This window comes from Microcaecilia unicolor, chromosome 1 (assembly GCF_901765095.1).
Source record: "Microcaecilia unicolor chromosome 1, aMicUni1.1, whole genome shotgun sequence".
Classification (NCBI taxonomy): Eukaryota; Metazoa; Chordata; class Amphibia; order Gymnophiona; family Siphonopidae; genus Microcaecilia; species Microcaecilia unicolor.
The window spans coordinates 451,463,805-451,482,193 of NC_044031.1; the positions used below are offsets into that span (position 1 = coordinate 451,463,805).

Consider the following 18,389-nt stretch of genomic DNA (forward strand, 5'->3'; position numbering starts at 1 on the left):
ATATTTCTTCACCAGGCAATCAAGGGACCAGGCGATTCTCATGCCCATCAGTCATCCAGTTATCTACATGCCTAATGGTAAAACTACCAACTACAACAGCTGTCCAAACCCTTCCCTCCTGAGCAGAAGCTTCTGGAGACACATCTTCAGTGTGAGAGGGTATTGCATCCCCTTGTGGTACAGGTCCTGGCTACAGGATTACTTCCTACTTCACCAGGGTGAGGCTCTCCTTCTAGGAGACCCGTCTCCTCCAAGGCAGCCCAGAGGCTGCCAGATTGGAGGTGGGACTTCTCTACAATGTCCCTGTAGGCCTCCTCTGTGTACTTCTTTGTCTCCTTCAGCTCCTGCAAGTCTGCTACTCTAGCCTCAAGAGAACAAACTCATTCTTTGAGATCTAAGAGCTGTTTGCATCGAACACACATATATAATTTCTTGCCGATTGGGAGATAATCATACATGTGACACTCAATGCAAAAGACTGGATAGCACCCCTCTCATTGCTGAACTACTGTCTGCATCTTGATATTAATTGTGTTGTTTAATCTTCTTAAGGTACTAGGGATATTAGATTAATGTAAAGAATCTTAAGATTATATGGTATACTGTGTGATTTATTTAGGCTTTGCTTCTCAGAAACTAATAAAATGTAACTAAAACTAATGAAAACTCTCCTCTTGTTATCCTAATTAGAATAATTTATAAGTTAAGACTATAAATGACGGGATATGCTAGGGGAGGGTGGGTGCAGTTGTGTGCTGGAGCCGGCTCGCACCGGCTCGCAAGAGCCGCTTGTTAAATTTTGACAGCTCTTGCGAGCCGGTTGTTCTCTGGGGCGAGCCGGCTCCATTGCAGGAGGTAAGCATGGCAGGAGGGGCCATGTTTACCTCCCCTCCCGCTCCCATCCGTCTGTTTCTAGTACCTCCGTCGAAGCGCCGCGTTATTTAAAGCCCTGCTGCCCGTCTCCAGCCTTCCTTGGTTGCTTCATGATGAGTTCGTTCCCTTAGTCCCGCCTTCTGATGTCATTTCCTTTTTCCGCAAAGGCGGGACTGAGGGAACGAACTCATCATCATGAAGCAACCAAGGAAGGCTGGAGACGGGCAGCAGGGCTTTAAATAACGCAGCGCTTCGACGGAGGTACTAGAAAAAGATGGAGGGGAGGGTGGGGGCGAAGGACAATCACTGTGGGACGGAGAGCCAGAAGAACCGTTATTGACGCTGCCCAACATGTACGGAGGGTCGCGGAAGAGCGGGAAGGGGGCACGCAAGAGCACGGCCTCGACGGAAGAGGCTGGCGGCAGGAAAGCGGAGCTTTTGGTGTTCGGCTATGCCTGTAAAGTGTTCCGCAACGACGAGAAAGCTCTGTTCCACAAGCAGGGAAAACACCTCATTCCATGGATGGGAGACCGAAAAATCCTGATCGATAGGTTGGTGTGCCATTAGCCAGGCTGCTGTTGCACTGCATGCTGTCTGACCCATCCTTTTCTTTTCCTCCAGGCGTACAAGTCCGTTGTATGGACCACAGTACATACTGATAACCACCCCCAGATAGATGGTTTGTCATCTCTTCCTCTCTCGCTTGACTTTGTGCAGGAGGTCATGGGGGAAGAAGGGTTGACACTTCTTTTTCAGATCAAAATGAAATTTGAGATTCAAAAATTCAGCTAGAAATCGGGGGAGGAGGGGCGTCTGCCGAAAATCTGACACTCTTGGGTATATGAACTGGGCTCCATAAAGTTTTAAGTTGGAATGCTTTTTGATCTGAAAAGAATGAAGTGTTTAACTTGTTTGCTCCATCGTTTACATTTTCTGCAGAGTTTATATAAATTTGTGTTGGTGAGTAGAATAGGAAGATAGTAAATCACAACTGATAAAGACTTGAATGACCCGTACAATATATCCAGCAAGGTGTTTAGGCTGGTGAACTTTCTCTTTGGAGGTTAATCATAACCACTTTTTCTTTATCCTTGCTGTCTTTTAGCACCTATAACTCATGTTCAAATTGCTCACTGTGGCAAGAATAATTGCATATTCTTATCAGATCTATTACAAACTAATATGATATAGGCCTGCTACAAAATGAATAATGCTCGGAGCAAACTTTACAATGTATGCTGATATATAAAAATTGTAAGTTAAGGAGGTTTACATTTCAGCATTTAAAAATAAAATGTAACATATTTACTTTGGAGAGGTTAAGAATAGTATATGTCAAACTTTTGCAGGCGTTCAAAATGCCCTTGTTTGTATTTGCCGGAGAACGTGGTGAAGGCGGTTAGCGTGGCAGAGTTTAAATAGGGGTTAGACGGTTTCCTAAAGGCCAAGTCCATAAACCGCTACTAAAGGGACTTGGGAAAAATCCACAATTTCAGGAATAACATGTATAGAATGTTTGTACGTTTGGGAAGCTTGCCAGGTGCCCTTAGCCTGGATTGGCCGCTGTCGTGGACAGGATACTGTGCTCAATGGACCCATGGTCTTTTCCCAGTGTGGCATTAGTTACGTAGTTATGTACTGGACATGTTTGGGAGCGGGAGGGCAGGGGAGAGAGGAGAATTGCTGGGGATGGTTGGAGGGGTTCAGGGGAGAGAACAGAATTGCTGCTTGGTATGGATGGATGCAGGAGGGCAGGGGAAAGAAGAGAACTGCTGGGTATGGATGCATAGAAGGGGGTAGGGGAGAGAAGAGAATTGCTGCTGGGTATGGAGGGGGGCAGGGGCGAGAAGATATTTGCTGGGTATGGATGGATGGAGGGAGGGGGTCAGGGGAGAGAAGAGAATTGCTGCTGGGTATGGATGGATGGATGGAGGGGGGCAGGGGAGAGAAGAGAAATGGAGGAGGAAAGAAAAGAAATAAATGGAAAGGAAACCCTAGAAACGGAGTCAAGGGAACAGATAGAGAGCAGCAGAATCAGTCACCAGACAACAAAGGTAGAAAAAAATTATTTTATTTTCATTTTAGTGTTTGGAATATGTCCACTTTGAGAATTTACATCTTCTATCTTATTTTGCAATGTATAGCAACATGTTTCTTTCTGTTTTTCTGGTATTGTGCTGCATGCAGAGTCTAACTTCTTAGGATTTCAGGTTAATTTTTGAAGAATTTGAATAGGGCCTATCTCTGTTCTGCATGTATGACTGCAAGGCTAAGTGTCTGAATAGGGAGGGATCTATTTGTTAGGTTCTGAGATTTTGGTGACACATTTTTACAGAGTTGGCAAGACTGTCTGTTATCTTAATTCCTGGTCTATATGCTAATTTGGTTTGTGTCATTTTGGGTATACTGCAGAGATTATTTTTTTCCTGGTAAAGGGCTTCTAAAACAGACATCATGTTATGAGAATCAGGTTCTCAACATTAAAAGTTTATATTTATTTACTTATTTATGGCATTTTATCCCGCATTAAACATGAATTAGATTGGAACCTGGGAGCATTTACATTTTTTTCCCTTAGAGAGATTAATTAATTGCCGCTGCCCCCCCCCCCAGACTCTCTCCCCAGCTATAGCCAGCTGTGCAATTTGGGGGGGGGGGTGCAGAGGTGGACCGGGGGGGGGGGGCGCAGAGGTGGACCGGGGAGAGAGCCTGTTGTTAATCATTTACCAGCACACCACTGGGTGGGTGGGAAGACTGAACTAGGCCCTACTGTGCCTTCTAAAAGCTGTCTGTTTATGCTGTAGGCTGTGGTTCAAGTTTTAAAACTGGGGGGGGGGGGGGGGAGGATATGGAGATTAGTTAATAAAGTTTGCTTTTTTAAATTCTGTCTTTATCAATAAACCTATAATACCTCTTTTAAACCCCAATCTTTAAACCACCAAAGCACAGAGTACAAAAAATGTACCCAGAGAAATGTCCTCTTCTCTTGGAGCTTCTCAGAAAGTTATTCGGCCCAACTACTTGGGGGGGGGGGGGGGAAGGGGTGGATGCCAAAGGAGGATATATGGGGTAGTAGTAATTGAGAGAGGGCTTTGGGGGGGGGTGTTTGGGAGGAGAGGGACTTCAGACAGAGTTACGGGTTTGTGTATGCTGGGGAGACAGAGAGAGGGAGAGCTGTTGGCATGTATGTGTCTGTGTGTGCCAGGAAAAGGGATGGAGAGAGCTGGGGAGAAAGAAAGAAAGAAAGAAAGAGGGAGGTGTCCACCCTAGAATGGCAGCCGAAATGAAACCTTGTTAATTAGGAGGAGATTCCGGAGTTCCAGGAGCAGCACTGTTAATGGTAAGATTTGAGTCTGGTGGTGGGTTTATTTTGGTTGGGTGGGATGGTGGGGGAAGAATTGAGAGAGGCTGCTGTGTTTGAGAGCGAGGGTTAAGAGAATCTACTGCTCGAGACTGGTGCTGGGGTGGCTGAGTAGGTGATGAAGAGAGGCTTTAGGTTGCATCTGCTGGGGCAAGTGGGCTGCTGAGAGAAGCTAATGGTGCAGTTTCTGGGAGTAGATAGATGAGTGCATCTCTTCACTCATCCATAGCAGCAGAAGCTCTAGCCTCTTCTCCATTGCCTCAACAACTGCAGCCTAAAGCTTTTCTGGGTGGGTGAGCGATGGGGAGAGCAGTAGCCTCTTATCTACTCCTTTCCTGCTACTGTAATAGCTTGTTGTACATCTCCTTGAACACATGAATTTGCAATTTATAAATGTGAATAAATAAAAGTACAATTTTCCACTAGTTCCAAGTCTGACTCCTAGATTTTTCTGCAGGTTTCTAGATCCTAAGAAAATTTGTCTGCTCCAAAGAATATGTAACCCCCTCAAAAGAAAATCTTTACACATTAATAGCATTCTGTGCTTCTAACAAGATATATAGTAGTATGGATTTAGAATATAATTATGCTGTTATTTAAAATCTCCATTTCATTTTAGGAGACACGCCTTTCTATGCTGACTCTTTGGTTGGAACGTACAGTAAGATTATGAACCATAAGAACTCTCTTACATTCCCCGATGACAGTGAAATTACAAAGGAGGCAAAAAATCTTATATGTGCTTTTCTTACTGACAGGTAAACTTACATTTAAAATGTAACTGGCTATTGAAGTAAAGATAAAGTAGATTTGTTTTATTTGTCCATTTAATTAAATTAATGTATGGTTATGGTAATATTAACTGTATTATGACTGTTAATACAGGCAGCCTCTAGACAGTAATATGAAATATTTTGTAGTAATTTCAAACAGCAGTACACTTGGGGTGTTCCAGTGTTCTGCCTTCTGTGCTATTGGGAAAGGTCTAATTTCATTCTTTTTTACCATGTTCTTTCTCATTCTGCTTTCCAGGCCTGAGTGTTGAGTGTAATTGCTTTTTTCTTTTTGAAACCATATTTGGTAGTGCCTGGAATTAAGTGGATTTTTTTTTTGTTCTTTTGGACAAACTGGAAATGGTGCAACAGTACATATCTTTTTGCTATCAAACATCAATTCTGTCTCCCAAGATGATTAAGAACCCTTACTAGCCTGATGCATATTCTCTGTTGCTCATTGGCTGACAGAAGCCACCAAAGTAGCAGCAGCCTTCTCTGTTTGCTCCCCTGTGCCTGAGTGCATGACCTAAAAAAACATTAATATGCTATTTTTATTCACAGGGAGGTAAGATTAGGACGAAATGGCATAGAAGAAATCAAACGACATCCTTTCTTTAAAAATGAACAATGGGAATGGGAAAATCTGAGAGATAGTAAGTCATTTGTAATGATTGTGTTTGCTGTAGATGTTCTCTTTCATTTTGGTATCTTCAGAGTTCCTGAAGCTTTTTGCCTTTTGATTCTAGAGCCCAGAAAACAGGAACCTTATGTATACCATTACACAAGCAAAGTTTGGTTCTTTTATTTATTCTTGTGACACTTCCTTTTTGTTTTCTAGCTGTAGCACCAGTTGTACCTGATCTAAGCAGTGATATTGACACCAGTAACTTTGATGATCTGGAAGAAGACAAGGGAGAAGAAGAAACATTTCCTATACCAAAAGCTTTTGTTGGCAACCAACTACCTTTTGTAGGATTTACCTATTACAGCAATCGTCAGTAAGTATGCATAAAACAAAGTTCTGTACTTTTTAAATTTGGGAACTGCATCCGTTTTTTTTTTTGCCTGTGTAGTTATTTTCTTCTCAGGATAGTTCCTCAGTCGGTTATCACTCCATATGATAATACTGATGATAAATCATTTCTTTTATATCTTATGCAGTAAGCACTGAACATATCTTACAAGCTAGAAGTAAGGTACAAAAAATATAACACCATTGTAGTAATAGCGGTTACATTTGTGTTACAGTCCATGAAATAAAATATAACTCAACTAAAATAACAATGATGTAAGAAATATAAAACGTAAGATGTTTCTTTGCTAAGATAATCCTCTTATATAGAGAGATGATCTTTCAGTGTGACTTTTACTTGTTGTCTTGTGTTACAGCATTTTATAGACCTCAATCGTATCCCCCCTCAGCCGTCTCTTTTCCAAGCTGAAGAGCTTTAACCTCTTTAGCCTTTCCTCATATGGGAGGAGTTCATCCCCTTTATCATTTTTGAAGAGCAATAGTGCATTATTTGTAGTTAGCATGCTGACACGTGCATCATGGATACCAGTGTACAGTGGAGCCTTGATCTAACCAGTGTCATCTAGCATGATGCAGCCAGTGGGACAGGAGTGATAAACCCTTTTTTTTTTTTTGGGTTGGCGTTTATACTAGCAGTAATGCAAACAAAACAGATTACTATACAGTAAGAAAGAAATTAGTGTTAAAATTTATTATTAAGAAATATATTCAGCTTCTAGCTATGAAGTGTGCAGAGCCATAGCCCATATTCAGGTATCCATATTGAGCTTTGAGTGACATGCTTCTGTTCCCATGGGTACTGGCTTCACCTTTGTCTGGCTGGCATCATTGCTGAGCGTTGATATGTCCTCAGAACCTGCTGTAGAGGTGAGTCACTGCCTTGGCTTGGATAGGCTCCTTGACATTCCCTTTGAGTTTGTCTTGGATGAAGCAGGTTAACATTTCCTGGTTTTGATGGTTGATGGAATAAAAGTGTGAATACTGCTTTTGTTTGTTTCTTTTCTTCACTAGGTTTCGGTGCTTTGTTTGTACTTAGTTTCTTATTAGGGGACATACCTATTTTGATTATAATTGGGTGCTGTGCAAGTTTATTTGCTGATGTGTTATGTCTCGCTAATCTTTCTCTGTTTAGATAGTGCCTTGTGGCATATGAATAAATGTAAATAATATAGTAACTATAAGCAGCTTTGGATTCCTTGTCATCAAGCAGATGAAGCCATTACGTATGGGTTGTGTCCATCAACCAGCAGGGGGAGATAGAGAGCACTCAACTTTTCACAGTGCCTCATGGCCAGCCAGCTCCACTGCCTCTTCAGTATTCTCTATCTCCCCAAGCAGGGTGGTTGCAGCTTCTTCGAGCTCCATCAAAAATCTGCCTGGGGGTGGCTCCTGGCTTGCCAGTTGTTAGCCGGGGTGTTAGAGGCTATAGCAGCTTCACTTTGAAGGCACATAGGTTAGCCCTTTCCCTGCCTTACCCATGCCCCCGTGGATGTGGACATTTTAGCTTGCTTTTCCCTGTCCTTTCCCACTCAGTGGGGGGGGGGGGGGGACCTCGAATTGAGGCTATTCAGGGAGCGGCTAGCCCCAGACGGGATCTGGGTGCCCAGGGCGAGTTTTTCTCCCCTGATTTTGTGTTATTATTGCATAAAGCATACATGCTGAAAAGAGCTCTCCCTCAAGGGTCATCTGAGGCCCCTTCTATTGTCCCCCCAGGTGGATTCTTGCCTGGTCATCTGAGGCCCCTTCTATTGTCCCCCCAGGTGGATTCTTGCCTGGGACTGCCCACTGAGGCTATTTTCCCTGATAATTGGCATAAAGAAAAGCGTAGAAAGGCTAATTCCCCTTCAGATTGTGGTGCACCTCCTCCCCCCCCCCCCCCCCCCCCCGTAGAAAGGCTAATTCCCCTTCAGATTGTGGTGCACCTCCCCCCCCCCCCCCCCCCCCCCCCCCCCCCCCCCCCCCCCCGTGGTCGGGCTGTGAGGATTCGGAGAGTTCTGGCAGGCCTTCGTGGTCTGAGGAGCCAGAGTCAGGTGCAGAATTACCACAGGATCTGGTTGATCCCTCTGCGGTGAGGATTTTCCACTATGATGAGTTGTTAGCGCTTATTTCAGATGCCCTACAGGTCCTTTCTATTGAAGAGCCTGACAGTGGCACGGCCTCCTGTGTGAATCCTAGGATGGCTAGTACCAAAAAGCCTGCTCGAGCCTTTCCTTTGCATGACTCCATCCAAGAGCTTATTTCCGCTCAGTGGGCTGACCCCGAGGGACCTTTGAAAGTTTCCAGGGCTATGGGGCAATTATACCCTCTGCGTGAGAAGCATTTGGCTCGCTTTGCAATGCCTAAAGTAGATGCCCTAGTCACTGCCGTGACAAAGAGAACTACCCTCCCTGTTGAAGGAGGAGTTGCCCTGAAGGATATACAAGACCGTAGGCTGGAAGCAGCACTTAAACGGTCCTTTGAAATTGCAGGTCTTACTGTTCGGGCGTCTGCATGCAGTTATTATGCTGCTAGAGCCTGCCTGGCGTGGTTGCAACAGGCAGTGGAACAGCCCGGAGATGGAGCGAAGCCCTTCTCGGATGTGGCTCCGTGGCTGGAGTCGGTCTTGTCCTTTTTGGCTGATGCCCTTTATGATATTGTCAAAGCTTCGGCTAAACAAATGGCAGTAGCAGTGGCGGCTCGCCGTCTTATTTGGCTACGACATTGGGCAGTGGACATGGCCTCTAAGCAAAGGTTGGTGAAGTTGCCCTTTCAAAGCCTTCTCCTATTTGGTGAGGAGTTGGGAAAAAAAATTGTTAAAGGCCTGGGAGATCCTAAACCCCAGCGCTTGCCCGAAGATAGGCCGAGGCCTTCCTCCAAGGGCCAGGCGGTCCACTCCTCTTATAGACCTCGCTTCCATGAAGCTAGAAGGTACCGCCTGGGGTGTTCTGCTGGGTTCACTTCTCATGCCCGTTTTTCAGCAGAGGAACTCCTTTCGCTTGGACAAGCGTTCCGCAGCCACCGGCTCTAGGCCTGGAGTTCAGGGGCGACCCTCTCAGTGATGGTGCCCCGGCCCCCTCCTAGCTTCCTGTCATCGGAGGACGTCTTTCCCTCTTTGCCGAGGAGTGGGCCAATATTTCCTCAGATCAGTGGGTTCTGGACCTGATCAGAGATGGCTACAGAATAGAATTCAACGCCCCAGTAAGAGACGTGTTTGTGGAGTCCCGATGCGGTTCTGCCGCCAAACGGGCGGCGGTAGAGGAGACTTTGCAAGGTCTGATTCAGTTAGGGGCCGTGTCCCCGGTACCTCCCGCCGAACACGGCTACGGCCGATACTCCATCTACTTTGTGGTGCCGCGAAAAGGTGGGTCCTTTCGCCCTATTCTGGACTTAAAAGAATTAAACAAGTCCCTGAGAGTGTGGCATTTCCACATGGAAACCCTGCGCTCTGTCATTGCTGTGGTACAGCCAGGAGAGTTTCTCACGTCTCTAGACCTGAAAGAAGCTTACTTGCACATACCAATTTGGCCCCCGCACCAGAAGTTTCTGAGGTTTGCGGTGTTGGGAAAACATTTCCAGTTCCGGGCCTTGCCTTTTGGCCTCGCCACAGCTCCCCGAACCTTTTCGAAGGTAATGGTGGTAGTAGTTGCTTTGCTCAAACGAGAAGGTATCAGGGTTCACCCGTACCTAGACGACTGGCTCATCAGAGCAGACTCTGTAACAGAGAGCTATCAAGCTTACAGCCAGAGCGGTCTCAGTACTTCAATCTCTAGGCTGGGTCGTCAATATGGCCAAAAGTCACCTGACCCCCTCGCAATCTCTAGACTATTTGGGGGCCAGGTTTGACACAGACTCGGGCTATGTATACCTATCCGAGCTAAGGCGGTGCAAGCTTCACTATCAGGTCCGTCTGCTCCTGAGGATGCCCCGCCCGCGAGCTTGGGACATTGTCCAGCTGCTGGGACCGAGTAGAGTCACTGTTTACACTCACTTATAGTCCCTATATCTGTAGCCATGTCCCATTATTCTGCTCACCTAGTGAAGAAAGAAGTCTTTTTTTTTTTAATTTTTTATTTATAGAATTTTATAATACATAATATTCAATCTTGAATAGTAATACACAATATATGCAAATCTTCATCATGAATTAAATGGGGAAAAAAAAGAAATATATGAAAATAGATTCAAAAATATCGACCACAAAATCAACGTAATCTGATCCAAGAAATAAGAAATATATATATATATATAATTCTAACCCCAATAGCTAGATTTATCCTCATACCTAATAAACCAAAGACTGCGCCAAGCTCCGGCGGTTTAATCCAAGTTGCTATACAGTGTTACATTCAGGTCTAAACTTTCACATTTATACCCTCTCTACTTTTTAGAAAGTCCTCCAGTTGTTTGGGTTCAAAAAACTGATAATGTTTTGCTTGCAATAATATCCTACAAACACAAGGAAATTTCAACAAAAAATTTGCTCCAAGAGCTAAAACTCTTGGACGCAATACAAGAAATGATTTACGTCTTTTTTGGGTTTCCCTAGAGAAGTCTGGAAAAAACCTAACTTTTGAACCCAAAAATAAAGAATTCAAGTGTCTCAAAGACAACCTGAGTACTGCATCTCTATCTAGCTCCAAGGCAAATGTTACCAACAAAGTGGTTCTCTGAGTAACCACTTCTAATGATGATTCCAGGAATGCCGTCAAGTTCATTGAATCTTGAGGGTTCAAATTTTCTGGTGGTTTACCAGTAAATTGAAGATAGTATGCTCTTGTAATAGGTGGCAATGATGTGTCGGGCATCCCCAAAATCTCCACCAAATATTTCTTAACCATTTGTACAGGAGAAATTAAAGGTGATTTTGGAAAATTTATAATACGCAGGTTAAGTCTCTTGGACTGATTTTCCAAGTATTCCATGCGTCTAGAAGCAAAGTTTCTTTCTTTAATCAACGATTGTTCCATCAGTTCCACTTTCTCAAGCTTAACAGAAAGATTTTTTACTTCAGCAGCATGGACATCATTAATTTGCAATTGTTTTAGTGCAGTCTCAGCCAAAACCTTAATAGTTTCAGAATTTTTTTAAATCACTGATTGCAAAGTTGAGAGAGTCGTGGAGTTCAGATCCCAAAGTGACTCTAAAGTCACTACAGCAGGTTTTCCAAAATTCCCCTCAAAAACCGGGATGGGTGCTTTAATCGCTTGTTCCAGGATACTCACAGCTGAGGAAGCCACAACAGGAGCTGTACTTTTCTCTGGTAAATTCAAGCGTTCAGCTGTTGAACCGGCTGCAGGCAGGTTCCCTCCCTGTATGCTCCCGATACCTCCAAGAGCCGAAGCGCCAGGACTCTCCTGAAGACTCTCACTTCCTGGTTGGGGGGGCGCTGCACGAAAAACAGGGCTCAAAGAAGCCCCGTCGGCACTGTCGGTCAGCTGCAATGAGCTGACTCCAGCAACAGGAGTTGAAAACATCACCGAGCCAGGCGCGATTCCAGACTGCTCGAGCGTCAGCTGCTGGAGCGGAGGTTTCCCGCCAGGGAGAGAGGGAATCTCCCTGACTTTTCCTCACCTCTTACCCATCTTTCGGCAGGTAAGAACGCTCTCTCAGAGTCTGCTGGTGCCCGTCTCAAAATGCGTCTGTTGGCGTCAGTTACAAAATCGCCATCTTGGATCTAGAACTCATTTGTGTCGAAAGAAGTCTTATAGATGTGAAACAAATTGTTTTAACATACACCCCAAAAGCATTACACAACACTAAGCATTTTTTCCATAGACAAAAATGTGGACAATCCTTATATGTATTTGGACCATTTAACAGGCCTCTGTCAGTTCTGTCTTCCAAACACTTTCCACATCACCCAAAAACTGAAGCCTAACTTACATACTTCTAGTTTCTCCGAGGACATGCAGGCCATATAATTCTCACATGTGAGTGATGTCATCCACGGAGCCTAGTGTGGAAACGCTGCCCAGTGTATTTTCTCTTTAAGAGCTTGAGGCATTGCGTTTGTTTTTTCTCCTGGGGTGCCTTCCTTCATGGGTTTTTTCTTTTTAACTGTCCTTTTTTTTTTCCTTTTTTTTATCAAATATATACTCTCTCTATTTTACTTAGTGGACTTCTCCCACTTTTAGTTTCCTTTATTTTTTGGCTCTAGGCCTGAGCATTGGCCAGGATACATTGAGTATTTTCCAAGTGAACTGTGCCCCTTTTTCCTCCAAGGTCAAGCAGGCTGCTTGTTCTCACATATGGGTGACGTCCACAGCAGCCCCAGGTCCGGAAAATCTTCCTAGCAACAATGGTTGCTAAAGCCTTTGAGCACGCGGGTGTGGCCATCTTCCCGCCTGTCGCGCGAGAGTCCTGCTTCAGTCTTCTTTTTTCTGCGGTCAAGAGCGGCTGTTTACGGCGGTTCTGTGCCCCAGAAAAGAAGAGCCTTCGTCTTAGCCGGCTTTTCGCCGTTTTCCTTCAACGTTTTGGTGCATGTGAACGAGTTGTTCTGTTTTGTTAAAAAAAAAAAAAGAAAAAGTTCTTAGTTTTTTCCTTAGTTTAGCCCTCAAGTAAGTTTCCTTTCATTTTCGTGTGTGGCCATTTTGGCTGCCCGTACGGGTTTTCTCCCTTTTTTGTTCCCTTCCTTTGGCACCATCGCGAATTTTGATTTCGCCGGCGCTATTTTTCCGTCGATTACATCGAGGCTCAACAGCAACTTCAAGAAGTGCACTCGGTGCAACCAGGTAATCTCAGGCACCGACCCTCACGCGTGGTGTATCCAGTGCCTTGGGCCCGAACATCGCCCAGACGCATGTAAGTTGTGTCTTAGCCTTAAAAAGCGGACACAAGCATCGAGACAAGCTCAACGGGAACGCCTGTTTGGAGCTTTGCCCGGTACTTCAGCGTCGACGTCGACAGCAGTACCAGGTTGTCGGCGGTGTCGATGTCGGCACCAGAGAGTGCATCGACCTCAGGAGCGTAGGTAATGGCTGTCCAGAGACCATCACACACTGGCAGCAGTGAACCTGCCTCGAGGGCTCTGTGGTACAGGCCCATCAGGACCGACCCCTTTTGGGGTCCACTGACACAGTAAAATTATATAACTATAACACCAAATAACATAAAATATTTGAAAATATGTCCCTCTATCTCCCCAAATGTGAGTTTGAGCTTCTTTCTAAAGAACAAATAACTTAAAAAGCAATTGATTCAGAAGTCTCAGTCCTTCACAGCTAAGTATTAATTGGAGCTGCTAATTGGATTTCTGACAGAGGTTGCAAATTTAGTAGGCCCCCGGAGGGTTTGTCTTTCTCGTCCTTTGTCCGGGAAATGTCTACGGCCATTCCCTTCCTGGTGGTAACTGAGGGTGAGCCCAGGGCCGAGATGTTCGAGGTCCTGGACTATCCTTCGCCACCTAAGGAGTCATCCACTGTTCCTCTACATAATGTCCTCAAACAGACATTGTTAAGGAACTGGATGAAACCATTATCTAACCACACCATTTCTAAGAAGGTTGAGTCCCAGTATCGGATTCACGGGGACCCAGAGTTGATGAAGGCCCAGTTACCTCATGACTCGGGGGTTGTGGATTCCGCTCTCAAGAGAGCCAAAAGGACGAGAGATTTCACCTCAGCGTCCCCGGGACGGGAGGCTCGGACTTTGGACTCTTTTGGGAGGAAGGGCCTACCAGTCAGCTATGCTCATCTCCAAAATCCAGTCCTACCAGCTCTACATGAGCATTCACTTGCGGAACAATATGAAGCAACTGGCGGACTTGGTCGATCAGCTCCCTTCAGAGCAGGCCAGGCCTTTTCAGGAGGTGGTCAGGCAGCTGAAGGCGTGTGGTAAATTCCTGTCCAGGGATACTTACGATTCTTTTGATGTGGCGTCCAGAGTGATGCGCAGACTCTCATGGCTGCGTGCCTCTGACCTCGACAATCGGGTCCAGCAGTGGCTTATGGATGTTCCTTTGCCGGGGGGATAATATTTTCGGTGAGAAAGTCGAACAGGTGGTAGAGCAGCTCCACCAGCAGGAAACCGCATTCGACAAACTCTCCCACCAGGCGCCTTCAGCATCTGCCTCATCAGGTAGATGTTTTTACAGGGGGAGGAGGAATGCTCCCTGTGTTTACAATAAGCGTAGGTACAATCCGTCTTCCCGCTAGCCTGCTCAGGCTCAACCCCAGCGCGCTCGTTCACGTCAACAGCGTGCGCCTCGACAGGCCCCTGCAGCTCCCCAGCAAAAGCAAGGGACAGGCTTTTGACTGGCTCCAGGCGAGCATAGCAGCAATAAAAGAGTCCGTGCTGGACGATCTACTGGTCGGGGGGAGGTTAAAATGTTTTCACCTAAGGTGGCCTCTTGTAACCTTCAATCGGTGGGTCCTTCAAATAGTCCGGCAGGGATACTCCCTCAATTTGATCTCCAAACCTCCAAATTGCCCACCGGGAGCTCAGTCCTTCAGCTTCCAGCACAGGCAGGTACTTGGAGATGAACTCTCCGCTCTTCTCAGCGCCAGTGCTTCGTTGTGCAAAAGAAAACAGGGGGGATGCGTCCCATCCTAGATCTGAGGGCACTGAACAAATATCTGATTCGAGAAAAGTTCAGGATGCTTTTCCTGGGCACCCTTCTTCCCATGATTCAGAAAAACGACTGGCTATGCTCCCTGGACTTGAAAGATGCTTATACACACATCCCGATACTGCCAGCTCACAGGCAGTATCTTCGATTCCGTCTGGGAACACGGCGCTTTCAGTATTGTGTGCTGCCCTTTGGGCTCGCCTCTGCGCCCCGGGTGTTCACAAAATGCCTGTGTTGCAGCGTCGCTAATCAGGCTGGTGAAGAACACCTCAGAGGCAGGAGCTCTACAGTCCATGCAGATGACTCTCAAACTCCTGGAGCTCCTTGGGTTTGTTATAAATTACCCAAAGTCCCATCTCCTTCCAGTTCAACAACTAGAATTCATAGGAGCTCTGCTGGACCCTCAGACAGCTCGGGCCTATCTTCCCGAGGTGAGGGCAGACAACCTTCTGTCCCTGGTTTCTTTGGCCAGAGCGTCTCAGCAGATGTTGAGACTTCTGGGCCATATGGCCTCCACAGTTTATGTGACTCCCATGGCACGCCTTCACATGAGATCTGCTCAGTGGACCCTAGCTTCCCAGTGGTATCAAGCTGCAGGGGATCTGGAAGATGCAATCCTGTTGTCCACCGCTTTTCACAACTCCCTGATGTGGTGGACAATTCGATCCAATTTGACCTTAGGATGTCCCTTCCAAATTCCTCAGCTTCAAAAAGTGCTGACTACGGATGCATCTCTCCTAGAGTGGGGAGCTCATGTAGATGGGCTCCACACTCAGGGAGCTTGGTCCCTTCAAGAATCAGGGCTTCAGATCAATATCCTGGAGTTGCGAGTGATCTGGAACCCTCTAAAGGCTTTCAGAGATCGGCTGTCCAATCAAATTATCCAAATTCAGACAGACAACCAGGTTGCCATGTACTATGTCAACAAGCAGGGGGGCACTGGATCTCGCCCCCGTGTCAGGAAGCCGTCCAGATGTGGCTTTGGGCCCGCCGTCATGGCATGTTTCTCCAGGCCACGTATCTGGCAGGCGTAAACAACAGTCTGGCTGACAGGTTGAGCAGGATAATGCAACTTCATGAGTGGTCTCTCAACAGGGCAGTTGTCCGCAAGATCTTCCGAGCGAGGGGCACCCCCTCGGTGGATCTTTTTGCCACTCAGCTCAATCACAAGGTCCCTCAGTTCTGTTCCAGACTTCAGGCCTACGACAGACTAGCCGCAGATGCCTTTCTCCTACATTGGGGGTCAGGCCTTCTGTATGCGTATCCTCCCATACTTCTGGTGGGGAAGACTTTGCTGAAACTCCAGCAAAACCGCGGAACCATGATTCTGATTGCGCCCTTTTGGCCGAGTCAGATCTGGTTCCCTCTTCTTCTGGAGTTGTCCTCCGAAGAACCGTGTAGATTGGAGTGTTTTCCAACCCTCATCACTCAAAACGAGGGGGCGCTTCTGCATCCCAACTTTCAGTCTCTGGCTCTCACGGCCTTGATGTTGAGGGTATGGGTCTTTCTGAGGGTGTCTCCCGAGTCTTGCTTGCTTCCAGGAAAGATTCCATGAAGAGGTGTTACTCTTTTAAATGGAGGAGGTTTGCCGTCTGGTGTGACGTGTGACAGCAAGGCCCTAGATCCTCGCTCTTGTCCTACACAGGCCCTGCTGGAATACCTTCTGCACTTGTCAGAGTCTGGTCTCAAGACCAACTCCGTAAGGGTTCATCTTAGTGCTATTAGTGCTTATCATTATTGTGTGGAAGGTAAGCCTATCTCTGGACAGCCTTTAGTTGTTTGATTCATGAGAGATTTGCTTTTGTCAAAGCCCCTTGTCAAACCTCCTACGGTGTCATGGGATCTCAACATCGTCCTCACCCAGCTGATGAAAGCTCCTTTTGAGCCACTGCATTCCTGCCATCTGAAGTATTTGACCTGGAAGGTCATTTTCTTGGTGGCTGTTACTTCAGCTGGTAGAGTCAGTGAGCTTCAAGCCTTATTAGCCCATGCTCCCTATACTAAATTTCATCATAACAGAGTAGTCCTTCGCACTCACCCTAAGTTCTTGCCGAAAGTGGTGTCGGAGTTCCATTTGAACTAGTCAATTGTCTTGCCAACATTCTTTCCCTGTCCTCATACCCACCCTGCTGAACGTCAGTTGCATACATTGGACTGCAAGAGAGCATTTGCCTTCTATGTGGAGCGGACAAGCCCCTTCAGACAGTCCGCCCAAATGTTTGTTTCTTTTGACCCCAACAGAAGGGGAGTGGCTGTCGGGTAACCCACCATTTCCAATTGGCTAGCAGATTGCATTTCCTTCACTTATGCCCAAGCTGGGCTGACTCTTGAGGGTCATGTCACGGCTCATAGTGTTAGAGCCATGGCAGCGTCAGTGGCCCACTTGAAGTCAGCCACTGTGGAAGAGATTTGCAAGGCTGTGACGTGGTCATCAGTCCACACATTCACTTCTCATTATTGCCTTCAGCAGGATAGCCGATGTGACAGTCGGTTCGGGCAGTCGGTACTGCAGAATCTGTTTGGGGTTTAGAATCCAACTCCACCCCCATAGGCCCATTTTTATTCTGTTCCAGGCTGCACTCTCAGATGTTTCTTCGTAGGTCAATTTTTGTTATGTCCTCGCTGTTGCGAGGCGCAGTTGACCCTGTTTGTTGTTTTGAGTGAGCCTGGGGGCTAGGGATACCCATATGTGAGAACAAGCAGCCTGCTTGTCCTCGGAGAAGGCGAAGTTACTTACCTGTAGCAGGTATTCTCTGAGAACAGGAGGCTGATTGTTCTCACCAACCCACCCACCTCCCTTTTGGAGTTGTTCCTTTCTTTGGTTTTGCTTCATAAGTTGACTGAAGCGGGACTCTCGAGCGACGGGTGGGAAGATGGCCGCGCATGCGTGGTGCGCGCACCCGCACGCTCAAAGGCTTTAGCAACCTTTGTTGCTAGGAAGATTTTCCGGACCTGGGGCTGCCATGGACGTCACCCATATGTGAGAACAATCAGCCTGCTCTCCTCGGAGAATACCTGCCACAGGTAAGTAACTTCGCTTTTCCTGCACTATTGAGCCATTTGATTTTGCTTTAGCCATTTTTCCTTCCATGTCCTCTAAAGTTCAGAGTGGCTTCAAGCGCTGTGCCTGGTGCAGTTGAACCATCTCTTGGGCTGATATCCATTCCTGGTGTATCTAGTGTTTGGTTCCAGACCATACAAAAAGAAGAAAATTCCTCCATAGAAACGAAGAATACCAGTCACAGTGATGGTGACAAATGACACTAAATACAATATCAAGATGTAAAATAAGACTTTATTTACTAGGCTGAATCAAGACTATGCACGAATCGTATTTTGGCTAAAGGGCCTTCCTCAGGAGTCTCTGTGAAACTGCCAAAGTCTTACTGTATGGCATCATTACTGTGTTCAGGGCAATAATGTCAGAATAAAACAAGTGTCACCTGATATGTCTAAAGAACAATAGTGCGAAATGCCAGCCAGTGGAGCAGTGTCACGCCAGACACTCACTCAGTCAAGCAGTGTGACATTGCTCTGAACTGGCACCTCAGCCTTTGCCAGTGTCAACCTTTGATGAATGGATCTTGGTCATGCTCCAGGAGCAGTTGCTGGGGCTTCTTCAAATGCAGAGTCCATTTGCACTAGAGGCGCTTACGCCAGCTGTGACTCTACCTTTGCCTGCCCCACAGGTCTCTCAGTCTGTGGTGCAGTCACCGATGCTGGTACCCACATGAGGGATTGGCGTTGGCACCTGCCCATGCGGGTATGCTCTTTACTTCTGTGGAGGAAGCTTCACCAGAG

General features: G+C 46.4%; 1 protein-coding gene across 2 annotated transcripts in view; it reads left to right on the forward strand.

The window, feature by feature from the left end:
* The window catches only part of ROCK1 (Rho associated coiled-coil containing protein kinase 1), a 523,306-nt gene that overhangs the window by 182,387 nt on the left and 322,530 nt on the right, over positions 1 to 18,389 (forward strand). For both annotated transcript variants that reach the window (XM_030212894.1, XM_030212901.1), the window contains 3 exons: positions 4,854 to 4,992; positions 5,572 to 5,663; positions 5,849 to 6,008. In XM_030212894.1, coding sequence (XP_030068754.1) covers positions 4,854 to 4,992; positions 5,572 to 5,663; positions 5,849 to 6,008 — 391 coding nt within the window. The remainder of the gene's footprint in view (positions 1 to 4,853; positions 4,993 to 5,571; positions 5,664 to 5,848; positions 6,009 to 18,389) is intronic.